At 41.7% G+C, this 26,854-nt stretch overlaps 2 protein-coding genes across 2 annotated transcripts; both read right to left on the bottom strand.

Moving 5' to 3' along the window:
* Positions 1-1,836: 1,836 nt before the first annotated feature.
* On the bottom strand, positions 1,837-4,696 carry snai3 (snail family zinc finger 3). The gene is made up of 3 exons (XM_020478144.2): positions 4,076-4,696; positions 2,581-3,180; positions 1,837-2,445 (listed from the first exon to the last, which is right to left on the bottom strand). Exons 1-3 carry the CDS (start codon positions 4,161-4,163, stop codon positions 2,264-2,266), a joined length of 870 nt encoding a protein of 289 aa, XP_020333733.1. The 5' UTR covers positions 4,164-4,696; the 3' UTR covers positions 1,837-2,263.
* A 198-nt stretch (positions 4,697-4,894) lies between these two features.
* Positions 4,895-26,263, bottom strand: LOC109886448 (B-cadherin). The gene is made up of 16 exons (XM_031809720.1): positions 26,001-26,263; positions 25,466-25,577; positions 12,700-12,941; positions 12,334-12,474; positions 12,080-12,235; positions 11,839-11,983; positions 11,567-11,739; positions 11,330-11,458; positions 11,032-11,217; positions 9,267-9,511; positions 8,998-9,140; positions 8,669-8,893; positions 8,364-8,582; positions 8,102-8,232; positions 6,462-6,602; positions 4,895-6,276 (listed from the first exon to the last, which is right to left on the bottom strand). Exons 1-16 carry the CDS (start codon positions 26,049-26,051, stop codon positions 6,070-6,072), a joined length of 2,646 nt encoding a protein of 881 aa, XP_031665580.1. The 5' UTR covers positions 26,052-26,263; the 3' UTR covers positions 4,895-6,069.
* Between the last annotated feature and the right edge of the window lie 591 nt (positions 26,264-26,854).

Raw genomic sequence — 26,854 nt, 5'->3', positions numbered from 1 at the left:
AGGTCAAGATCACGTCTGGAGCCGAGCCTTGTGTTTGTCTGCCATCCTCATCCTCTGGGTCTGTCCAGTAAAGGCTGGTCAGGTCAACGTTTCTACCAAACCTCTGATACGGTTACATTCATAATGATCTCCACAATGTTAGTAGTGCTGGAAGTTGTCCATGATTGACTGGGTCCATGGTGTCCTGCTGCTAAATAATTATGTTGGTATACATTGAATACGTCAGAAAGGTGAAGGATGGGCCGAGACGGCTCCAGCCAGGATATGCTGAGAAATGCGTCTGCCGTGTCAGTCTCCACTACAATCCCCCAGCAACACCCCAGGGAGCTGTGACGGTGGTGCCAGAGCCCTGCCACACAGGACCTGGACTCCTGAAAACACTAGCCTGGCTCGATAAGCTCTGCTCTGCGTGGGCTTCCTGCTAAGTTATGGGTTTTGTGGCCCAAGATACCATTTCTCCCCCAACTTAGAAACTTCCAGGTGTCTTTTTAGTCCCACAACTATGTCACCTACTGTGTATGTTAACATTTCATTCATTTAGCACAGGGTTTCCCCCTGGGTGCACGTTTTGGGTTTTGCCCTAGCATTACACAGCTGATTTAAATAACCAACTCATCATCAAGCTTTGATTATTTGAATCAGCTGTGTAGTGCTGGGGGGAAAACCAAAATGTGCACGAAGGGGGGGCCCCAGGACCGAGTTTGGCAAACCCTGATGGCAGACACTCTTATACAGAGCAATTCATTATATGTGCAATCAATGTATATTTGAACATTTAGCATATTGATATTTTTATTTGTTCACCCTTTATGGATTTATTTTATTTTATTATTATTAAATGAGTGGTGGTTATAACAAGAAAAAAACATCATTTTTATTGGTCAAAAGGGGTTGACCCTCTCCAGGTGCAGGTACTGTACATAGCTGGCTATTGCTGCCACGGCCGTATATATGTGTACAGTATACAAGTAAACAGTTGACAAACATTTAATTGCTGGCCAGTGCCAACACAGCGTCCAATCCCCATTCCTCCTTGTACTCTACCAATCATCTAACAGACAGCCAAGTTGCTCCACAACCTGCGCGTGTTTGGAGTGCCTTGGGACATGCTTGACGTGTTTGGGATTCTGCTGGAGAAAAGCAGTGTTTCTCCCGACTGTCAGCGACAGGCCATGTGTTGGGACAGCTCTCTCCACTCAGCTGCTCCACCTGTGCTGAGCAACTGGAAAGAGTCGACCCAGCCCCCCCCCCCCCCCCGCAAGGCCTGGCATGGCGCCACCGCGGCATGCAGCTGGCCTCCCTCCACCTGCCAATGAACAGATATATTTAATACCAATTTTCCATGCACCTTTACAAATGGGAAACATCACCGTTTTATTTAGACTCTTAAAATATCCTCCTTCACCAGCTGCCCTCCAAAAATACTTTCATTAGCAGAGGGATTTAAATGCTCCCATCTCAGAGACCCCTGAGAGATCCTGCCTGGGGATAGGGGTGTCACAAGAACACTGCCAGAATGTCACCCACACTATCTGTTTTCCGTTTATCCTAATCACTTTATTTTCCAGTTTCCTGTGCGCCTATGATGATTTTTACAGTTCGCCAGTGATCTCACAATGCCAAGAAATGGTCGTAAAGTAGGAACGAGTCAATGATAGCAAAGTGATAACATGTAGTCCTAGTACTCTACAGCAGACACTCAGCATTTGTTTTGATTTTAGAAAAGTGGGTTTCTTCAATATTTCCTGACTTAGACTGGGGCTTGTGTTTTCATCTCAGTGGTTCGTGTCTCACATGATTATGCATGTTTTCATATTTAGGCATAATACAAGGCAATTGTACAAAAATAGGTATTTATTGTCTTTAAACAAACAAAGTTCATACAAAATTGTATACTCCAGCTATACATTTCCTCAAAAGGCACAGGTAATCATCAATAACACAATCAAAAACTTCAAGGCTTTAAATTTCAAGTATTTTTGGCAGCATGCGATAACAACTTTTCTCTAATTGTCTTGATGTCATACAACTACTTCATATGTCAAATATATGACGTAAGAACGTCTTTGGACACAGTCCATTGTGCTTATTTCATGAGCTTGAAATGTCAGAGAACAAAAACATACAGTAGTCAGAGCTCCGTGTCACTACTAGTAGTCTATCTCCAGTGCTTTGTGAAGGAAGTCTGATGTTAGTAGAACCAGACATAGTCTAGGCAAGTAGGCAACAGGCACAGAGTGGGCAGCACTGGCAGTAAACGGAATCAGGACAGTGGGGAGCAGCCAGCCTCTTCATGCTTGGAGAGCAGAGATATCCTGGAGAAGGTTTTGGAGCAACTCTTGCACCGGTATTTCTTGATGTCAGAGTGTGTCTGTAGGTGTGCTCGGAGGTTGGAGCGGTCAGCAAACGCCCGGCTGCAGTGTGGGCAGGAGAAGGGCTTCTCACCTGAAAAAAAGAAATTGATAACCTCAGAGCCCTAGTGGGTAACTGAATACGGGATGGTGTGAAGTCAAGCTCAATTCATGAAGCAGGTGAATAAAGGTAAAAAGTGTTGCCAGCTGTACATTACTCTGTCCGTACCTGTATGTGTGCGAATGTGTCCCTGGAGCAGCCAAGGCCTGGAGAAGGCCTTCCCACAGACCTTGCAGACGCAGGGCAGTGTGTGTGTTCGGATGTGCATCTTCAGAGCTCCCAGACTCACATACTCCTTGTCACAGTACCTGCAGCAGAAGTACTTGTGACACTGCCACTCACAGTGCAACTGCCTGTGCTTGGCCAGCCCAGAGAAGGTGAAGTAGGCTTTGTGGCAGTCAAAGCATTCAAAGCGCTCCTGACTAACACTAGAGTGAACAAGGCCCAGGAGGGGATTAGGCAAGCTGCCCCTCTCCTCCGGGTGTCTGAAGTCCTGTGAGAGCAGGAAGGTCTGGGGTTCCATGGTTCCCAGGGACTGTGAGTCTCTTAGCGGATTGTTGTGAGACACTGACAGGGGGTAGGTGATTTCCTGTGTTGAGCTATGCAGGGACAAGCTGGTGTCCCTTGAAGGCAGCCTGTCTACCTTGGGAGAGTGCATGGAGGCTGGTGTGGGGATGAGACTTGGCCCTGGCAGCCAACCCTCCAGGGGCTGAGGAGTGCTGGGGATGTAAAAGGGTACCTCAAGATAGACCAGGCTGGTGTGGAGAGCTGTAATGACACAAACACCATTTTATGTTAAAACTTTTTTTTACAAGTACACTCAAATGTTTTAATCATACTCTATGAGAATAATTAGGTATCATTTAGTAATACGTTAAAACATATAGTTAAACATTTGACATTAATTTACAATATTAGGAGGAGTCTCGAAGTACTGAGGGACTGTATTGTGCATGTCGATTTGCATAACTTCCAAAGTTCCAATGCATTCCCATAGCATAGCCAACTGGCACTATTTTATTTTCCTTACAAAAAAACGAATCTGATTTCAGTCACATACATTTTCTTTTCCACTTCTATAATGGTAATCTTGACAGTTCAATACAGGAGGGTGGGAGGCTAGCTCGCTTTAAGGGGTGAATTGGAACAAAAACACAGACCTAAGGCACATTTCGGGGGTAAAAGGAGCCTCGAAGGGCACTACATTAGCCTCTTGAACGCGCTTAATAGGACCCTTCAGATCCCAGGAGGAGGGACTATTAATCTCTTCTTTTGTGTGACAGATTTTGCACCTGCTAAACTCCAAACTCGCATTTGTTGTATTCTATTCCAAGGTATCAGTTCAATCCATCATTATTTACTTTCCTATAACGAACATAATTTTAGACTATGCTGAAATCATATTGTTTGAGTTATAGGCCTAGCGTGTTCAACTACTCAAAGCAAAAATACAATTCCTTTTTAAAATGAGCTATGAATGGAATAAAGATAACGAAAAATTCATATTTTTTTTCTCTGAAATAATGCAAGAAATAGCCAACAGACAAAATAGCAAAGGTATTCACATGTTTTTTTTTTTTATAGAACTAGATGAGAAGTTCCATATATAACACAACGATAGAAACGTATAATTTTAGTCGATTTAAAAAAAACGAAACTGTACCGTCTGATTTTGAATCCAGAATTCCATAGTTTGGCTTCTTATTAGTGAGATGTTTCTTCACCAGAAAAGACCGTGGCATCTTTATCATATAGCTCTGTTATTGATGAGTCTGCAGCGCCGCAATAATGTAACAAGTGAGTGCTCGTTGAGTAGGATGACCTGTTGAATAAATAGCTGTTACTTGGAGGCTGTCTTTTGCATTGCATTCTTCCGTGGAGTGGAGAGTCAGGTGCAGCGGTCGCTGAGAATTAGCATACACACCCTGTCGGACCAATTAGAATGAAAGGACAAGTGCATGGGGGCGGCACCTCTGCGTCGATCAGCATACCCCAACAAAACAGGTGCATCGCAACACAGTAGTCTGCAAGCCTGTAGACAGGCGACCTGAATTGGCCCTGCCTGGTTGGCTTTATAATTAGTCAAAATATTGCCTAACCGGTATTTATTTTTGTTCTATACTCGTTTTTCTTTATTCTACAAACCGATCACATGGTATAGCAAAAAATGCCAAATCATTCTTTTTTTGGGGTTGAACTAGATAACAAAAAACTTTCTACACCTTCATAAAACGTGCTCAAAGTCCAGACCTATGATTAGGCCAAATGACAGTGTTAATTTGAAAGCACGTTTATTTGTATCCTATGCTTACTTGAAAAGAAAGACAGACTTGAAGTGTTACGTGAGAGGTTCCTTGTCTATTATTCTCAGTTTCATTCCATGTCTCATTTGAAAGCAAAGCGTATTCCTGGACCAGTCATACTCTATTCCATGAAGTGCATCCTATTGAGGCAACCAAAGGAGGTGCGTGGGGTAGACAACTAAAAGCAACCGTAACTTTTTATTTATGATGTGGGCAAGAATTCACTTGCTTGAACAGATGGCAGGAAAATACAAATACAATGACCTTAACCTCCTACTCTGAAGGCTAAGACAAAACAAATGTTTAAAATTGCACATTGTGCCTTAAATCACACACATGAGTCTAAATGTCTAAGGTAGCCTATAAATGGCTCGAGCCCTGCGGATTGGCTGATACCCATGGTATACGGACTGATATGACAAAATACACATTTTTATTGCTCTAATTACATTTGTAACCAGTAAGGCACCTCAGGGTTTTGTGGTATATGGCCAATAAACCACGGCTAAAGGCTCTGTCCAGGCACCCCGTGCTGCATCGTGGATAAGAACAGCCCTTAGCCGAGATATGTTGACCATATACACCACACCCCCTCCGGCCTTATTACTTAACTATAACTTGTACAATCTGTTCTGCGGGACAAGGAAATGCCATCATTCATTGACCAAGACCTGTTTTATTCAATCATCGCCATCTAGTGTCTCAGCTGTGAATTTGAATCATTTAATTCAAAATAAGACAAAATACAATGTATTTAATACAAATATTGTACCAAAGGATATCTTTAATTTAAAAAAGCAGAACGGAGCTTCTTCAGGAAAAAAAAATATATACTTAGTGATTAATATGATTAAAATGAAAAGGAATAAAGCAATCCAAACTTAAGTTTATTATCAAGCTCAATAAATGCTAACAAAAATCGTAAGGCTCATTTGGCTTCCAGTAACTTCAATTTCATGCCAAAGGATCTTTATATATATATCCATTTTTTAAAAAAGAACTTCGATACGACGCCAACATAGAAGCAAAAAACAGCAAACAAAGCATATTAAATTCAAGTACAATCTGGGGTTGTTAAGAGTCCATTAGAAAGAACTGCTGAACTGTGTAAAATCCATGTCAACATCCTGCTAGTGCAGAGCCAAGAGTGTGCCACCCTCCCCATGCTGAAGACGAGCATTGAACACATTTTTCTAAAATGGTCCCATGTCTGCACAAATCAAATTGCCAAACTGTAGATGTGCCCGAAACGCATCAAAAAGGGGGAAAATAAAGAAATGACCTCAGTCTACAGACCCAAGTGTGGAGAACCGGACAGTTTCCAAGCAAAAAGGTTTAGTGGCTGACTGACTTCTCAATCCTCTCCTCCTCCGTACATGTCAGACAGCTTCTTGAAGCGTGGGCCCCACTCTTGAAGGAGGTCGTAGTCCTGGTCGCCTCCTGAATTGGAGGAGTTGAGGGAACTGAGGGAGCCGGCCTCAGAGCCACCTCCTTCATAGTCAAACACCAGGAGGGAGTCGTAGGGAGGGGCAGTGGGGTCGTTGTCAGCTGCCTTCAGGTTCTGGTCAACAGAAAGATTACATTTTACCACCTTGGTGAACATACAGCACAATTTCTAAACATGCATTCTGACATTATCCATGTCAAATCCAGTTATTTCCATGACAAATCATCTCCAGAAGACCTAGATATGACCTTAACTGTGCATTCTACTCATAGTATAAATCAGTTCAAGACTTGACTCACATCATCAATGAAGTTGCCAATGTCGGCTGGGTTGGCGGGTCGTGGACGATACTCTGGCCGGGCCATGGTTGGAGCGATGTCATTACGGAAAACATCAGGACGGTTATCCAGACCTCTGTGCAGGACACTCAAGTCGAAATCCTGAAGGTGGAAAGATGTACAGACATGTATTATATTACAGGACCAGAAGACACAGAAACGTAAAAACATTTAGTGACAGATGCAATGGTTTGCAATAACATGTACATCATAATAAATAAAAAAAGGACCCTTGGAAAAGCCTAGTCCAGGGTTCGTCAACCAGGTTTGGTCCCGGGCCAACTTTTTTCTGAGCCAACAGTCAGTGGGCCAGAACATAGTAAATATTAGCACAATTGGCCTACACAACAAATTTAACATGTTTAACACATGATTAGTACATAATAAACTCAGTGACAATTTTTTTTATCTGATTAAGCTCAAAATGTGTCTATTCAATTAGTCAACTTCTGTGCGTTGATTGGTGGGGGAAAAACACAAGTCATGTAGCCTACACTACTTATTTTAAGATGACCATTTGTTCAGAACAATTTACTTGATAGCAAGATAAAAGGTACCTCTCAAAGTCTCCAGAAGGTGGCTAATGAAAATCGATGTTGATAAGAATGTACAGAGATGTGTTCATAGCTCCATCTTTTCCCAATGTCTTATTTGCAATGAAAATATCGCTGTTTGCAAATAATTAAATCTGACGTAATTGTGGATCTAAGCATAAAACTCAGTGCCCTTCCGCCCCATAGAGGCCAGACACAGAAACATTTAATTATTAACTGTAAGCTGCACACAGCGTTTTGCAGACATATTCTGTAACTTAAAACAGGTTCAATCTGTGGGAAGTGGGAAACAGTTGTGGACATGGAGAAATTTGAGTTCTTTACTAGGAAGCTTGAGTTGTTCGATTTGGACTTATCTGGAAGGCTACTGCACTTCAGCACACTGAAGACACGACAAGCAGAGGGACCAGGCCGCAGCATTGTCAGAGGTGATGGAAGATTTCACCAAGCAGCTGAGAGAACTTATCCACCAGATTTGAAGACCACAGCAAGCCAAAGGATATCATTGCGTTTGTACGTAATCCTCAGTCCACCCAGGTGGAGAATTCTCCTCCGTTGCTAAAAAAAAATTATACCCTCGCTGGATGAGGCAACAACAAAAAAACGATTGAATTCCAGACATATAAGGGATGCGCTCAGGAGTGCCGAGTCCCTGTGTGTGTTTTGGGTGGCATGCTCAGAGGAATACAGCACAATAAAGAAACATGCATTTTTTTGTGCTAACAATGTTTGGATCGACTTAATGAGAGTCCTCATTTTCCTTATGACAGGAACCTGCTTATCACAAAGTCAATCGAGGACTGTCTGCACATCAACATCGCAGTAATCCATCAAACCAGACATCCACAAGATTGTGTCCGAGGGGAAATACAACTTCTCATTGAATAAGTAACTTAGTGGCCTATATGAATGCATTTAATAAATGCTAATATTGTGAGAGCTTATCCAGGGACATATACGTGTCACGCTGACAGTATGTTCTGTTGAAAAACTTTGAGACAGTTGGGGAGCCCTGGCCTAGTAGCTTGTTCTGAGTGCTCCCCTCACCTGGTCATCCTCGCCACCTCCCTCCTCGTCATAGTAGTAGATGTTGTCCCTGACATCATCCTCTTGCAGCAGAGGCTCCTTCTTCTCACCACCTCTCTTCCGCAGGAACATGAGCAGCAGAAGAGACAACACTGGGGCACAACATAAACACAGGGCCTTAACACACTAGTACATCACTGTCTATTAACAATTACATATGTACGCGTCGAGGACAGCACTGACTAAACACTTTAGTGCCGGGTTAAACAAATGAACAACTTACATAGGAGTAGTAAGACTGCTCCTAGAATTCCCAGAATGCTAGAGATGCCGAAGCCTGCTACAGCTTTATCGGTACACTGGACATCTACTCCTTTGCAGTCACACACAGAGGCCTGGATGGTGCTATCATGGTGCAGGCCCTGGTTGTCAGACACTCTCAGGACAACCATGTAATCGCCACTGTCCAACACAGTCTTCAGTGTCAGGATAATGCCCGTCTCTGAAATGGAAAACAGGTAACATTTAACAACGCAATTGTTTTAAAGGGGGGAAAGTACTGTAGTTCTGGGAAAAATCAATACAGACTTGTGTCGTTCATTCTGGCAGTCCAGTTAGAATGGGACGACCCCTGAAGCTGTACGGTGTATGGAGCAGCAAAGCCCGCGCTGTCTTTATCAGTGACTGACAGCAGCTGTGGGGAGGACTCCTTGTTGCAGACCCTGATCACACTCTCGTCGATGGTTGGAGCATTATCATTCACATCCTCCAGCTCTATGATAAGGGTGCCAGTGCCAGTTGCCGGGATTTCATCTGCATATCCAAATTAGAGCACTGTCACTCAAAGGGTCAAGTTTAGAGTGTGGTCATTTACTAAATTTTAAATATTAACATTAGATAAAGGGAACATTAAATACCGTTGTCGATGCCCAGAACAATAACAGAGTATTTGTTGTCTTGGACAAAAGTGGATTCTCTGTCCATGAGGCTCTTGACTTTGATCAGCCCAGTGTCTTTGTTGATACTTAGCCATCCAGCAGGATCATTGCGTATCTTGTATCTGTGTAGTAAATGTAAAAAATAAGAGCATTGCTTACAACCTGTACAGTCGTCATTTGAAAAATGTTTTCCTCTTCAAATCTTACAAAACATTTACAAAAAATTGTAAATGAAGTTCTAATCTTACGTGACTTTCTGATTCCTTGCAGTGTCTGGGTCTGTGGCGGTGTACAGAACCAGGTCACTGTCAACAGGGATGTCCTCAGGTTTCCTGATAATCTTCTCCACTGGGGTGAAGACTGGAGCTTCATTCACATCCTCCACATTCACTACAACAGTAGCAGTGGAGGTGGGCAGGCTGACTGCGAATGGGACTTCATTCTGCACAGTGACCAGCAGAGTGTACTTGTTGTTCTTCTCAAAGTCAAGCGGCTGTGTTGAAAGAACAGAAAAGCCCATCAGCATAGGAATCCTTCAGACATTATAGAATCAGGATAATGGCATTTATATCTACAATCATACTCTCCCCTACACATTTGGACAACGTAGCCAAAACTTTTAATTTGGCTCCTTAATCCAGGATTTTATATAATTTGTTTCATATGAAGCAACGGTACAAAATGTAACTTTTCATTGAGGGTATTTTCATAAATATCCATTTTACCATTTATAAATAAAAGCACTTCATGCATCTTGCCCCTTCTTAGTCATACGTATTTCTACAAATTCAGAGTATTAAAGTAGTCAAAGTTGATTATTTGGTCCCATATTCCTCGCACGCCATGACCAAGTCAAGCTTGCAACTACAAACTTGGATGTATTTTCAGTTTGTTGTGCCCATTAGAAATGACTGGTAAATAAGAATCACTTATTGTAAATAAGAATATGTTTCTGAACAACGTTACATTATGTGGATGCTACCATGATTACAGATAATCCTGAATGAATCGTGAATAATGATTAGTGAGAAAGTTGGAGGCAAAAAGTTCATACCCCCAAAACATGCCAACCTCTCACCATTCCCAATAAAAAAAATTTGGGGGTATGCAATTCATCCCTTGAACTCACTCATCGTGATTCAAGTCATCCATGATTATCCATAATAAAATGGTAGCATACACACAAATGTAGAAGGGTTTAGAAACATTCTTATTTACAATAAAAAAAAGAGACATGCATGGCAAATAATGTATTTTCTATAGACCCATCTGTGTTTGCTGCACGAGGGCAATATGCAAAGACAGTTGGTGGCCTTATAGAACTCCAGCAAAAAAATGCCTATATTTACATGCTGCTTATGAGTCCATTTCACACTTCTTATAGATAATAAATTGGATTTTAAGACTGATATGAATGCCCTGTTTAATATAATGTTTGTGTCATTGCAAATCAACTGCATTATACTTAACACGTCAACCAGTAAAATGGCTCTTTGGCTAGCTTTTGCTACAGCATATCATAGAGCGTAAGTATTCTAGCTAACAACTGCTGCATCCAAAATTGTTATTTTGCAAAGTTCACAACCAAATATAATCTTAGTGACTGTTTAAGGAAGAATCAAAACATTGTAAGTGTACGAGAACCCCAAAAAGTTTGTTTAGAAGTAATAAAAAAGGTGAAACTAGGCCATGTCGAACGGGCGCAGATGGCGATGGCTTTCTTACTGCCGCCAAAATCGTGAGCATCTGGGCACAAAGTCAAATAAAAATGGGATATTGTGTACTGTCGGCTCATATGAAATATTGGATCTCTAATTTAAAAAACACTAGAGTATAGAGTCATCTTAAAATGTTTCAGTGTCACTGTCCAAATAAATACGAAGGGGAGTGAAAATGACTTCTTCCAGGATATCATTCCAGAAAAGCAGCTAAAAAGCTACATTGACCGGCTTCTTTTGCTGCACGTCCAGAGTAGAAGCTCAAATATATCTATAGGAGAGGATTTCAACATACCTTAGCGGTTGTAATGATGCCCTCCAGCTTGCTAGGGCCTGTGCTCACACTGAAAAGGCCTTGAGGGTCCCCGTCAACTATCTTGTAGGTGGTGGCCCAGGCAGAGGAGTGAGGCTCATCTCCATCAGTCACTGGCATTTTCACCACCAAGGCATCCACTTTATTCTCTGGGACTGACACAGTGTACTGCAAAGGAGAGACACATGATTATAAAGCAACAAAGAAAGGGCAATTCCATTATGTGTTAAAACGATTGTGAGGCGGCAATTTTAAATTTTGCCTTCAGAAATGTGCTTACCGAAGGCGTCACAAACTGTGGCGCGTTGTCATTGCTGTCAGTTACTGTAATGATGGCTTTGCCAAAGCCGGTAAGGCCATTTCCCTCCATATCGGCAGCTTGGATTGCCAAAGTATATTTGGGAATTTTCTGACAAATTAAGTAGAAAATTAAAATCAGAATCACAAGTGTAATGCATGTAGAATATACACAATGAATAAGGGATCGACAATACTATTGATTTGAAAAGAGACCAACCTCTCTGTCCAACCCAGGTGCGTTAACCCGAATCCCTCCAGTCACAGGGTTGATGACAAACATGTTGGGGCTTGGTAGTGGAGGCTCCTGACTGAGAATGGTGTATCTGACATCAGAATTGGCAGAGCCCTCCTCATCAGCATCAGTGGCCGTTACCTGCATGACCTCATCACCTGAACAGAGTGAAGAAAAGATCTGAATCGTCCTAGCATAATTCTCCTTAAAAAACATTATTAAGTATTGTAAATACTGAGTGTGTGTGAACAACATACCTGGTTTTGATGCTTCAGGAACTGTTCCCGTAAATGGATCTTGGGTAAATACAGGTTTGTTGTCATTCATATCGATGACTTTCACAATGATCTCCATGGGATCCTCAGCTATACCTGCACCCACTGCAACAGCATGGGCTAGGAGCTAGAGAGAAAAGTAACGACAAACATTACTTTAAAACGACATATAATCAGTTTTCAATTAAGTCAAGGTAAGAAAATTAGGATACGCAAACCGTACAATGTATTGGTCTTTTCTCTCCCTGTCCAAAGGCTGGGTCACATAGAGTATTCCAGAGTTTTTGTCCACAGTGAAGAGTCCCACAGGAGGTAGGTCTGCCCCAGTGCCAGTGATGCTGTACTGGATCTTCACCTCTTTATCATTGCTGGACTTGATCTGGTTTACAAGGATAATAGAAATCACATCAATGACGAAATGTCCAACGCTGATATTAGAGTAATGGAAAAACGATCCTTGACCTACAAGACACTTACCTGCACCATATTCTTGGGGAACGGGCCTCGGTCATTCTCTGGGAAGTTGATGGGAGGAATGACCCAGTCCCTCTTCCTTCTTTTCAGACCTCCTGAAGACTTGGGGAAGTTCAGAACAGGTAGAGACAGACTTTCTTCTGGCTGTGGAATTGAAACAAAAAACATGAAATATCAAGTCCATGGTTTTACAAGCACCAAAATACATAGAGCATTTTACAGAAACTGCCATCAAACTTCAATTGACTTGAAAATGACAGAATTAGAATATTTCCAGCTATACATGTCATTGAAACCCTTCCAGAGATGCAGTTGCCCATCTATCCACTAGAGGACACCATAGTCTCATTAATTTAACCAGTCATATACCTTGGGCTGGGTGGTCATCTCATGGTGATTGTGGTGGTGGCCATGTCTGGCCTCATGTAGCACTCTGACTGGAACCGTGATCTTCTTGCCCTTGGACTGGGTAGAGACATAGAACTCCTTATGTCCATTATGCAGAGTCAGCCCCCTCTTCAGTTTCAGCGTCCCGTCGCCATCTACTTTGAAGCGTGAATCCTCGGAGTGAAAGAGAAAGCTGGTACGGCTGGTGCAGTCATCAAAAACCACTGCAAGGTCAAAGAGAAAGGTGGTCAGAGGATATTTTAAAAGTAATATGCATGTGGGCTTAAATAGTAACCATTGAAAGCACTTCGGTAACAGGAAAAGATTTAAAGCACCATCCCAATATCAAATTTATAACATCAGTGGGTTCTTGATGAACTGATAAGAGCCACCAGACTCTCAGTAAATGTATAAATGGAATACTGGTCATAGTAACAAAGCAGCAAAATGGCCTAAAACACCTAGGCCTAGTCGCCTCATGATCGCAGCTCTGATCTGATGCAAAGACATTATGCAGGGCTTATTACATGCACAATGTAAAAACGCACAACATGTCAGACTTGCAAAAGAGTAAATTGACCCATATCCTCATGTAACTATTAACATGACATGTATAACTAGTACTGTGCAACTTAGAACAATATACAATGTACCAGGTGGAGATTAAGCTGTCATGGTATACAAGTAGTCTACTAGAATCATCCTGTGTGGACAGAGAGCAGAGTTGACTTGCCCAGCCCTGGGTTGAGACTCAAGGACAGGCAGGCAACAGCTGGTTTCACATGACTACTATAAACATCCTGAGGCATTGACCTAGCTCTACAAAGAGGTCTCAATGTATCATTATGCTCCTATTAGCTTACAAAAGAAGTTGATTGAGTATTATTTAGAAACCCCAAATCAATACACCTCTTTCCAGCCTAATGAACTGGCTAAATGTTATGCAGAAATTACACAATGACACACAAGACAAGAAGAAATGTGTGGTTGAGAAAGATATGGAAGTGTGGTTTTCAGATGTAAAAACTGAACTAGATGTATGCCACAGTACCCACTTCTGCTTTCTGCTCATTCTATTGAGTGTTAGGTACTAGAGAATTAGGTAGGTAGAGGTACAGCGACTACCACTCTTTAGGCAAGATGGTGGCCGTCAAAGAGTTGAACAAATTAAAGAAAGATGTAGGTGGTAAAGCTGAAGTCCAGAGCAACAAAAATAGAATCAGGCCACCTGTAACAAAAACATTTGTTTTACAACTGGCTGTCTCATCATTGGTGCTAAATCAGGCCTAACACTTGTGTCATCTGCAAACTTGATGTGGTTGGCCACGCAGTCATGGGTGAACAGGAGGGGGATAAATAGAGATTACCGTGACTCAACGGTCAGGTGGTATTTGACTGCGGTTCTGCCTCATTACTGCCGGTGTGGCAGTAATACGGTAACCACAACAGCCCTAGGTATAGCCTACTGACCATAAACTGAAAATGGGTAATTGGATACAATTAGTCTAGCTAGGCTATACTCCAATTAAACAAATTCTAGTAATTGCCTGTGGACTGTATTATGCAAACTGGATGTTCTGTTCCATTATGCTACACTCCAAACTTTCTATCCATGACTCAAGGAGAGAACGTATAGGCTTAGGTGATGAATAGCTTAGTAACAGGGCATTTTCATAATTAAAAGGCTGACATTACCTTTTGCTACAGAATCTCACTGTGCGTTTCCATCTCCTCCCCTGTCAACAGTTTAATGATATACGTTTTGTGAAAACATGTTACAAGCGTTGTTCCCGAACAGATTTCACTTGTTTCCCAAATTAAGCACTGGGTAGCTGCAGGAGATGGGTTGGAGAGCCCATGGCATAGAGTTTGGGCAGAATATCACCTGTTGCACAGCAAAAGGCTGCATGCTCCTGGAACAGTGACTGTTGCAGAGTGAAACTATTGTTCTTATAAACTCAGACATTTTTATATGCAATCCCATGTGAAAGGAGAGTTGGTTGCCACTAAAAACAGGATCCCAGCTGCTACTATATTTATTTCTCAGCTGCTACTATATTCATTTCTCAGCTGCTGATATTAAGCCGGAGTAGACTACCTGGCAGGAGTGAAAAACAAACTGCGGGAAAGTGGCCTCCAGTCGCTATTCGTGTGCATACAGACAACATGTATTTTTACTCCTGACAAATTTGATAATGAACCATTCTAAATAAAAACAAATGACATATTAGTAAAGACAAGATTACATTGAGAATAGTCTGAAGTGTGAAAATATGAGCGAGAGAAAAGCGTGTGTAGCCTGAAGCAAGTTTTTTTTGCGACTTTCAAATATTCAATAGCCTATAGTCACATCAGGGGTCCATTTAGAGTTCAGAAATATGCATTTTAAACCACGACATCTGCATTTTATTTTGAAAGTCCTGTTTTTTGCTTCAATAGAGTGATCAGGAACGTGCAACTATAGTTAATCACACAAAACACATTAGTCACATTTGGCAGAGAACAGCTTCATTTTCAGATGCCTAAGTGCAACGCTATTTGGCTAGCATCCATATAAAGTAAATTAGCTTACAGTGAACTTTTTGGCAAACACACCACATGGTCATCATATTTCGAATGCTACATTTCCTACTGTTTTGCTCAAAGTCAATCTTGCATTTTTTTCCAGAGAAAAATAGGCTACACTGAGAAAAGTACTGGAGTAGCTTTACAGTCAAATGCCCATTCGTGAATTCTAAGGGGAGATGTGCAAATTAAGCACAATCTGTGCTAGAAGGCCAGCATCCCAGAGTTGCCTCTACACAGTTGACATTTTGAGACTGGTGTTTTGCGGGTACTATTTAATAAAGCTGCCAGTTGAGGACTTGTGAGGCCTCTGTTTCATAAACTAGACACTAATGTATTTGTCCTCTTGCTCAGTTGTGCACCGGGACCTCCCACTCCTCTTTCTATTCTGGTTAGAGACAGTTTGCGCTGTTCTGTGAAGGGAGCAATACACAGCGTTGTACGAGATCTTCAGTTTCTTGGCAATTTCTTGCATGGAATAGTCTTCATTTCTAGAACAAGAATAGACTGATGAGTTTCAGAAGAAAGGTCTTTGTTTCTGGCCATTTTGAGCCTGTAATCAAACCCACAAATGCTGATTCTCCAGATACTCAACTAGTATAAAGGCCAGTTTAATTGCTTCTTTAATCAGAACAGTTTCAGCTGTGCTAACATAATTGCAGAATGGTTTACTAATGATCAATTAGCCTTTTAAAATGATAAACTTGGATTAGCTAACACAACATGCCATTGGAACACATGAGTGATGGTTGCTGATAATGGGCCTCTAGATATCCCGTAATTTTTTTTATAAAAAAAAAAAATACCAGTTTCCAGCTACCATAGTCATTTACAACATCTACACTGTATTTCTGATCAATTTGATGTTATTTTAAATCGACAGTGTGCTTTTCTTTCAAAAACAAGGACATTAAGTCACCCCAAACTTTTAAACGGTAGTGTAATATTTGGATTTCTAAGACATTCTAAAGGTTGAGTTGAGTTGATTTTTATTTTTACAGGGACAGTGCACATTAATCAACATTTCAGTAAAAGTGCCGGTTATAGCCAGCCGACTAATTTTCAACCGCAGTCCCTGGGCAGGTTATTAAAAACAATTACAATATAGACAATAGCAACATAGGACAAGCAAGACATAGCATACAGACAGAGCAACATAAAACAAAAAGCAGCAAGACAAAATTCATAAAAGCAACAGTGTTTCCACACCTCACAAGCTACAGACAACATGGAGAGCGGCAACACACAGCTAGGGACCATGTTCACAAATCACAAAACCTTTAGCCATGTCTTCAAGCATTTTGTGAAAGTGTGATATGTGGTGCAGTTATGTGTGTCTGATGGCAGTGTATTCCAGACATGGGAAGCTCTCAGAGAATGCAGATTTACTAAAGGTGCTTTTCTTTAGGGGAACTATACAGTCACCTCTCATGGTAGACCTTGTGGATCTGCTGCCATATGTCTGGGTTTTCTGTTTAACAAAAATATTGAGTGGAGGGGGAGCCAGGCCATTGAGGATCTTGAATACAAGACATGCGTCAGTGTATTGCACAAGATTTTCCCAACTCAAGAGCTCATGCTTTCTAAGGATGTGACAATGATGATGGCTATTGGGCTTCCTATCAAGCACTTTGAGAGCCTGTTTGTAGACAGACTGAATAGGTTTTAATGTTGTACAGCAAGCTTGGGCCCAACTAGTCAAGCAGTATGTTAAGTGGGGGAGTATCATAGATTTGAAGTACAGTTTTGCTACCTCTGTAGTCAAACAATTTCGTATAAATCGGAAATTAGCTAGGTTGAATTTGGTTATTTGAATGACCTTTTTCACATGATTTTTAAAAGAGGTTGGAATCAAGTATGATGCCAAGGTACTTAAAAAAATAAAATAAAAATCGGATACCACCTGAAGCTTCTCCCCTGACACATAGACATCTGGCTCAGTAGCATCTGTTGCCCTCTGTGAAGAACATGCAAACAGTTTTTTTCACATTGAGATGCAAACACGAGTCACTGAGCCACTTTGTAACCTGGACCATTACAGTAGTGAGTTCTTGTGCAGCTTGTTGTTTGCTCTTTGCATGCACATATATCACTGTATCATCTGCATACATTTGAACTTCAGACCCAGTACAGACAGAAGGCAGATCATTAATGTACAGGCTGAACAGGAGGGGCCCCAGTATTGACCCTTGGGGCACGCCCACATCATAGCTACGAGTGGGCGACAGCTCATTGCTCACTCTGACACACTGAGTTCTGCCTTCAAGGTATGATTTCATCCATCTCAAGGCATCAGGGGAAAAGTTGAACTTGGACAATTTTGTGATGAGAATCTCATGGTTAACAGTATCAAAAGCCTTCCTTAGGTCCAGAAACACAGCCCCAACAGCACCCCATTTGTCCATCTTGGACTTCACATTTTCCAGAAGAAAGCAGTTGGCCGTTTCTGTGGAGTGTTTCGCTCTGAAGCCAAACTGCATGGAGTGTAATGTGAAGGGGCTGTTGTTGAGGTGGGCAATCAGTTGTTCTGCTACACACTTTTCAACAACCTTTCACACCACAGGTAGTATACTAATGGGCCTGTAGTTACTCACGTCAGCAGGGTCGCCTGATTTAAAGACGGACGTTATTATGGCCGACTTCCATACCCTTGGAAACACACCGAGACCAATAGATGTGTTGGTGACCTTAGTAATGGGGCCAATGAGTGACTCTTTGTAGTTTAAGAAAGGTAGAGTCCATCCCAAACACATCTTTGGCTTTAGAGTTCTTTAGTGAGCTAATCACCGTGTTCACCTTTGACTCAGAAACCTCCCTTATGATGAAGACAGGTTGAGTGTCATTCACTAGCACTGAGCCCAAGAAACAAGTGGAGGGGTTCTGTGTCAGTACCCTGACAGAGTCAATAAAGTAGGAATTGAAGGCTATTGCTATTCCGACTGCATCCTGTGTTAGATTGTTATTCACCAAGATTTATAGTCTTTTTGCAGTGTTACTATAGTCTTTCCCTGTTAACTTTTTTAAGATTCTCCCATATCAATTTAGAATTTCCCTTTGCTTCACCAATTATGTTAATAAAAAAAAGTTTGCCTTGGCCTGTCTGATTTCTTTCATCACCTTATTTCTCAACATGGTAAACCTACGTCTGTCATGCTCTAATTTATATTTTAGGGCTATTTTTAGAGCATAATCTCGTTCTTTCATCAATTTCCAGATTTCTCCATTTAGCCAAGGAAGAGTGCTCTTTTGGCCAGGTTTGGATTTGATTTTCTTTAGGAAGCCATTTATTGTAGTCTGGATTGTGGATAGAAAAACCTGACTATCAGCTTCCACGTCTGTATAGGACAAGAGATCATTCCAGTTTATTCCCTTAATTGCCTTTTCAAAATTATTTAATTCACTCTTAGGTATTCTGAGTTGATCCGGCTTTCTAACAGTAGAGAGGTTAAACCTGCTCTTAGACAGCTTTCTGGCTATAAGTGTCAGATTATGATCAGACAACCCAGTAACCATATTAAATGATTTAGTCACTCTCTGGTTTATTACTGAACACCAAATCAATCTGTGTTTTAGTGCAACAAGTCACCCTGGTTGGCCCTTTAACTAGCTGTGTAAGGTCAAAGGTATTAGTGATCCATTTGAGGGTTTTCCTACAACACTTGTCTTAATTAATGTTAATCTCCCATTAAGATGACCTCTTTCCCAAAATCACATTCCCTAAGCATGGTATTAAACTGATCAAAAAACACACTTTTGGTGGAAGGTGGCCTATACATTCCAATGAGGGTAAAAGACAGTTGGGGAGACAGTGTAACGTTCAGGCCGATACATTCTAGTTCATTATCACATGACCACTCAAAGGTTTGTCTGACCAATACCTTAATTCTTCACAAAAATATAACAGTATCTGTACTCCAAGTCATGTGAAAGCCATAGATACGGTGAAATGCTTACTCACAAGCCCTTAACCAACAGCGCAGTTCAAGAGTTAAGCAAATATTTAACAAATAAACTAAATTAATATAGAATAAAAAACAAGGCTATATACAGAGGGTACCAGTACCGAGTCAGTGTGCGGGGGTACAGGTTAGTTGAGGTAATTTGTACATGTAGGTAGGGGTGAAGTGACTACGCATAGATAATAAAGAGCGAGTAGCAGCAGTGCACAAAACAAATGGATGGGTCAATATAATAGTCCAGTTGCCATTTTATTAATTGTTTGGCAATCTAATGGCTTAGGTGTAGAAGCTGTTAAGGAGCCTTGGGAAGCTTGGACCCAGTGATGTACTGGACCATACGCACTACCCTCTGTAGCGCCTCACGGTCAGATGCCGAGCAGTTGTGATACCAGGTGATGATGCAACCGGTCAGGATGGTCTCAACCATGCAGCTGTAGATCTGAGGATCTGGGGACCCATGCCAAATCTTTTCAGTCTCCAGAGGGGGAAAGGTTTTGTCGTGCCCGCCTGAACTGTCTTGGTGTGTTTGAACCAACATAGTTTGTTGATGATGTGGACACCAAGGAACTTGAAGCACTCAACCCTTTCCACTACAGCCCTGTTGATGTTTATGGGGGCCTGTTCGGCCCGCCTTTCCCTGTAGTCCACAATCAGCTCCTTTGTCTCGCTCACATTGAGGGAGAGGTGGTTGTCCTGGCACCACACTGCCAGTTCTCTGACCACCTCCCTATAGGCTGTCTCATCGTTGTCGGTGATCAGACCTACCACTTGTGTCATCGACAATCTTAATGGTGTTGGAGTCGTGCAGTCATGCGTGAACAGGGAGTACAGGAGGGGACTAAGTACACACCCCTGAGGGGTACCAGTGTTGAGGATCAGCATAGCAGACATGTTGCCTACTCTTATCAGCTGGGGGAGGCCCATCAGGAAGTCCAGGATCCAGTTGCAGAAGAAGGAGTTTAATCCCAGGGTCCTTAGCTTAGTGATGAGCTTCCTGGGCACTATGGTGTTGAACGCTGAGCTGTAGTAAATGAACAGCATTCTCACATAGGTGTTCCTTTTGTCCAGATGGGAAAGGGCACTGTGGAGTGCGATTGCATCATCTGTTGGAGCGGTATGCGAATTGGAGTGGGCCTAGGGTAACCGGGAAGATGCTGTTGACGTAAGCCATGACCAGCCTTTCAAAGCACTTCATGGCTACCGATTTGAGTGCTAAAGGGCGATAATCATTTATGCAGGTTACCTTTACTTCCTTGGGCACAGGGACTACTACGGTGGTCTGCTTGAAACATGTAGGTATTACAGACTGTCTGGGAGAGGTTGAAAATGTCAGTGAAGACACTTGACAGTTGGTCCGTGCATGCTTTGAGTACACGTCCTGGTAATCCTTCTGGCCCCGCAGCTTTGTGAACGTTGACCTGCAAAGGTCTTGCTCACTTCGGCTACCGAAAGCGTTAGTCATCCAGAACAGCTGGTGCTCTCATGCATGCTTCAGTGTTGCTTGCCTCGATGCCATGCCTCGATGCTCGAGTCACTGGGCAGCTCACGTCTGGGTTTCTCTTTGTAGTCCGTAAAAGTTCTCAAGCCCTGCCACATATGACGAGCGTCAGAGCCGGTGTAGTAGGATTCAATCTTAATCCTGTATTGACACTTTGCTTGTTTGATGGTTCGTCTGAGGTAGACCGATTAATTAGGGCCGATTTCAAGTTCTCATTTTAATCGGAAATCTGTATTTTTGGACCCCGATTTGGGCAATTGTTGTTGTTTTTTTTACACCTTTATTTAACTAGGCAAGTCAGTTAAGAAAACATTCTTATTTTCAATGACCGCCTAGGAACGGTGGGTTAACTGCCGCGTTCAGGGGCAGAACGACAGATTCTCTTCATGTCAGCTCGGGGGATCCAACCTTGCTACCTTACAGTTAACTAGTCCAATGCTCTAACCATCTGCCTCTCATTGCACTCCACGAGGAGATTGCCTGTTATGCAAATGCAGTAACCCAAGGTTATATATTTAGCTAAAAGAAACCCAGGTAAGCAGGCAATATTAACCAGGTGAAATTGTGTCACTTCTCTTGCGTTCATTGCACGCAGTCAGTGTATTTGCAACAGTTTGGGCCACCTAATTTTCCAGAATTTTACGTAATTAAGGCTGTGCAATGTAACAGGAATATTTAGACTTATGGATGACACCTGTTAGATAAAATATGGAACGGTTCCGTATTTCACTGAAAGAATAAGCGTCTTGTTTTCGAGATTATGGTTTCTGGATTCGACCATATTAATGACCTATGGCTCGTATATCTGTGTGTTATCATGTTATAATTAAGTATGATTTGATAGAGCAGTCTGACTGAGCAATTGTAGGCACCAGCAGGCTCGTAAGCATTCATTCAAACAGCACTTGTGCATTTGCCAGCAGCTGTTCATGACTTCAAGCCTATCAACTCCAGAGATTAGATTGGTGTAACCGATGTGAAATGGCTAGCTAGTTAGCGGGGTGCGGGATAATAGCGTTTCAAATGTCACCCGCTCTGAGACTTGGAGTGGTTGTTCCCCTTGCTCTGCAAGGTCCACGGCTTTTGTGGAGCGATGGGTAACGCTGCTTCGAGGGTGGCTGTTGTCGTTGTGTTCCTGGTTCGAGCCCAGGGAGGAGCGAGGAGAGGGATGGACGCTATACTGTTACACTGGCAATACTAAAGTGCCTATAAGAACATCAAATAGTCAAAGGTATATGAAATACAAATGGTAGAGAGAGAAATAGTCCTGTAATTCCTACAACGTCTTACCTGGGAATATTGAAAAGGAACCACCAGCTTTCATATGTTCTCATGTTCTGAGCAAGGAACTTAAACGTTAGCTTTCTTACATGGCACATATTGCACTGTTTTTTCATTATTTAAACCAAATTGAGGACATTTCTTTATTTGAGGCTATATTTATTTTACTGATGTATTAAGTTAGTGTAAAATAAGTTCATTCAGTATGTAATTGTCATTATTACAAATAAAAAAAATATGAATAAAAACGGCCGATTATTCGGTATCTGCGTTTTTTTGGTCCTCCAATAATCGGTATTGAAAAATCAGAATTGGTCGACCTCTAGTCTGAGGGGATAGCGGGATTTCTTATAAGCATCCGGATTAGTGTCCGCAGCTCTAGCCTTTAGCTCGATGCGGATGTTGCCTGTAATCCATGGTTTCTGGTTGGGATATGTACGTACGGTCACTGTGGGTACGACGTCAATGCACTTATTGATGAAGCCGATGACTGAGGTAGTAGACTCAATGCCATTGGATAAATCCCAGAACATATTCCAGTCTGTGCTAGCAAAACAGCCCTTTAGCGTAGCATCCGCAACATCTGACCACTTCCGTATTGAGCAAGTCACTGAAACTTCCTGCTTTAGTTTTTGCTTGTAAGCAGGAGGATAGAACAATAGTCCGATTTTCCAGATGGAAGGTGTGGGAGAGCTTTGTATCCATCTCTGTGTGTGGAGTAAAGGTGGTCTAGGATTTCTTCACCTCTGATTGCAAATGTGAAATGCTGGTAAAATTTGGTAAAAGTTTGCCTGCATTAAAGTCCCCAGTCACTAGGAGCACCGCTTCTGGCGGAGCATTTTCTTGTTTGCTTATGGCCTTATAGAGTTGGTTGAGAGCAGTCTTAGTGCCAGCATCGGTCTGTGGTGGTAAGTAGACAGCTACGAATAATATAGATGAGAACTCTTGGTTGATAGTGTAGTCTACAACTTATCATAAGGTACTCTACCTCAGGCGAGCAATACCTCGAGCCTTCTTTAATATTTGACATCGTGCACTAGCTTTTAGTGACAAAAAGACACCCTTGTCTTACCAGACGTAGCATCGCTGTTCTGCCGGAGCATGGAAAATCCCGCCAGCTCTGTCGTCGTTCAGCCACAACTCGTTGAAAAAGATATTGCAGTTCTTAATGTCCCGATGGTAGGATAATCATAGGTCATCAACTTAATTTTCCAATAATTGCATGTTAGCCAGTAGAACAGATGGCAGTTTACTCACTCACCTACGGATTCTCAGAACGCAGCCCGATCTGCATCCTCTTCTTCACGCAAATGACGGGGATTTAAAAAATATATTTAACTAGTCAAGTCTGTTAAGAACAAATTGTTATTTACAATGACGGCCTAGGAACCATGGGTTAACTGACAGATTTTTACCTTGTCAGCTCGGGGATTCGATCTAGCAACCTTTCGGTTACTGGCCCAACACTAACCATTAGGCTACCTACCTGTGCCCAGTAGAGAACAGTCTTCTCAGACTCGTCAAAGGATAAAGCTTCTTCCAGTTCATGGTGTGTAATACCTGTTCTGATGTCCAGAATTGATTTGCGGTCATAAGAGACAGTAGCAGCAACATCATGCTCAAATTAAGTTTCAAAATAAGTTAACGCACAATTGGTCAGGAGCATGTAAAATGTCAGCCATCCTCTTCGGCGTCATCTTAGCAGTCTTCATATTATGAGCTATGTCTTACCTTGTTTCAAAGTCGCCTTGCCAAAGTCCCACCATTGTAAAATAATTGCCTCCCTGTTTCTAAGACTGCCTCATCGAAACCAGCATTTCTCCCCTGTTCTATTGGTTTTCATATCAACTTTCTTTGTCGAGAATCCAAACAGGCACAATCCTAGTCATATTAGTGAACCCATCCTAGTTGTGAAATCTTTAGATTTCCCCTTTAAGTTTAACAGATGATCATCTCGGTCCCATATGGAACCGCTCGCATCAGGTGCACTGTTTAGAACAAGGTTTTCCTTCGAATTGCAAATGACAATTTACATTGGCTGCTTCGTTACAGGAGTTACAAGTTCAATAATATAGCCTTTTTTCCTATGAGATGATAGGCTTGCTAATGTTGCATGTTTCAATTAAGAGCTTAACGATAGGTTGCTACACAAAAGGGATTGATTGAGGCATCATTTCTCATTGATATGCATTATTCGTTTGTAATATGCTGTCAGTTGACGCGAATGACAATCAATGTCAGAAGTCACTCAGAGGAATCTAGGCCGGCCTAATGGTTATTCCAGGAAGTCTAACCAGTTTCACTCTCAGAGCTTATGCCTACACGCCCAGTTATGCTAAATCTCTGGTAGTTTGTCTCATCGATGAGCTCACTCAGTCTGGTCAACCTCCTTACAAGGAAAAAACAGCCTTATATTAAGTCACAACTTGTTTGAAGCATAATTAAAAGCCATACCAATACAAATCTAGCATACTAAATTGGTCACACAATTGTAAGTGACACTTCGCTTTCTTAGCAAATGTGTGAAAAATCCCTCCATTAGCCTCAATGCAGATCAGACAAAACACCACAATTCTATTGTAAACAAACTATGACTGAGAAAAGTTCCACGCCATATTTGCCAAGTAATGTACAGGGTCGTCTTGCCAGCCGCACCTCAACAAACAAAGGCTTATCAAAGGGAGTTACTGGCGGTCCCAGACACATGAGTCAATTCTTTACATAGAACCAAAGCAAGACTCGAGTGTTAAAACTAACCAGCCTTGTATTTCTTGATATGTTGTGCAGTTAAACAGCTGACAATATTGGGCACACCAAATCGAAAATCAATTTTTGTCAGCAAGTTCACTCACCAAATTGCTCTATTAATTTTGTGAATCAGTGTAATTTCATAGAGAAGCCAGAGACAAGGCCCACAGTCATAGCAAAACCTGAAAACAATGTGTGCTCAGTGGATTGTCTGTACAATAAACAGCTGTGCACAGTTTGATTAGGAATCACGAAGGCTCTCTGGGGCAACTGAACAAATATTTAAAACACAAAATACTTCCAATTGAACCACTTCTGACAAATTGAACAATGGATACACATTTAGCAATGTGTACTGAAATATTCAACAGAACAGTCTGCTGTGAATGAAACAAATGTATTCTGAAGTGATGACACACGGTCTTATGCAGCGTTCAAAACATCTGGGACTCGGAAAAATACGAGGTCAAATCATGATGCCAGTGATCTTCAGGTCGGAGCTCTTGAAAGAGGCCCGAATTGTAATTTTGAGTTGGAAGACATTTCAAATAGATATTTCCCAGTCGGAGCTCGTTTTATGCCTTTAGCTTTGAACGCACCGAGGTTCGATATTTCCCAGTTGTTTTGAACAAGGCGTTAGCGTATGACCGGGCAAAAATGTTTGACAGCGAGGAAGCTACCATCAGTTAGTTCTTACCTTTTCCTAGTCTCCGGCCACTTTGTAAGTGATATCTTTCCACTTTGAAAATGTATATTTCTGAATTGAAACCTGGTAGACATTTTGACTCCGACGACCCTGGTCTGAAAGCCTTACAAAAGGAAAAAAAAAAAGAATTGTATTTATAAAAACGGCACACGGTGATAAAATAAATCTTCACCAGATTACCATAGAAATGCATTTATACTATCATAATAACCACTCACTACTATTGTTGATATTCTACAAATAGCACAGCACCCTATTGCGAAATGTGGCATATGTATAAAAACTCAGAATAACATATCCGGGTGCGTTAACCTGGTAATTAAGCAAATAACAGAATAACGCAACGCTGACTAAAACAAAAACACCCGACAAATCATGAAAATTGATCATAAATACGTTTTTAAATAAGACCTGTAGGCTGAACCAGATACGGGTTCAGACTATACTAGCCAACGTATTCCCAGGTAAATGGCGTTGCCTACATTTCGTGCTACTTTAGAGTGAATTCTTTTTTTTAAACTCTTACCTGGAGAAATAATATTAATACGCCCAACTCCACGAACCAAAATGCCCCCATTTGTTTTCAATAATATTTGGATAGTCGTTCCACCAACAGTAAAAAGTAATCCCTTTACGTGTAGAGGAGGAGAAAAGTCTATTCTTCAAACGTGTGCTTTCTGGGTTGTCGGTTAAGTGAGAAATGAGCTTCAGCAGGTAGTTTCTGGGGAGTGACCTCGCCCATCCGCTCGCTCCAAGTATGGGCATGGAAGAAGAACGGCTCCTTATACCCGCACCTATGAAACACAGGTAAATTGTCATATTCCAGAAACCCACAGCAGGGTCCTATGTGCCAAATTATTACACAATAATGTGAGAATTCCGATCGAGAGGAAAAGCACTGATGAGGAAGAATGGGTTCAGGATCAAACACGGTGTCAGTCATTCCATTTCATGATCAAAGTCGTTTCAAACAAAACACAGCAACACTGACAATTTCACAGACTGGAGCAGTCTATATTTGTCAAAAGCTATCATTTGTCAAAATAAGCTTTACATTTTAACAAATGACTGATAAATACATATAGTTTAATCATGATAAAACATATTAATAAGGAGTAGCTTAAACATTTACAGTCAGCATAAAATATCAGTACTAAAATGGTGTATTGTAGATGGGCTTTACTCTACCACCTGAGGTTTTCTGTGGACCTGATTGGCTACAAATACATGAAAAATTGCAGCAGGATGTCTTCCATGCATCTTGTTTATCACATCTCCATCATCCTCACCTCAGACGTCCTGGCAGAACAACACTAAATCCTCTGCTTGCTTTAGAGACCCAGCAGCTTTGTGAAGCAATTGTTGAATGATAAGTCTATG

This window comes from Oncorhynchus kisutch, linkage group LG3, assembly GCF_002021735.2.
Source record: "Oncorhynchus kisutch isolate 150728-3 linkage group LG3, Okis_V2, whole genome shotgun sequence".
Lineage (NCBI taxonomy): Eukaryota > Metazoa > Chordata > Actinopteri > Salmoniformes > Salmonidae > Oncorhynchus > Oncorhynchus kisutch.
The sequence above is the reverse complement of the archived record's forward strand: the minus strand, read 5'-3'. Positions and strand labels throughout refer to the sequence as shown.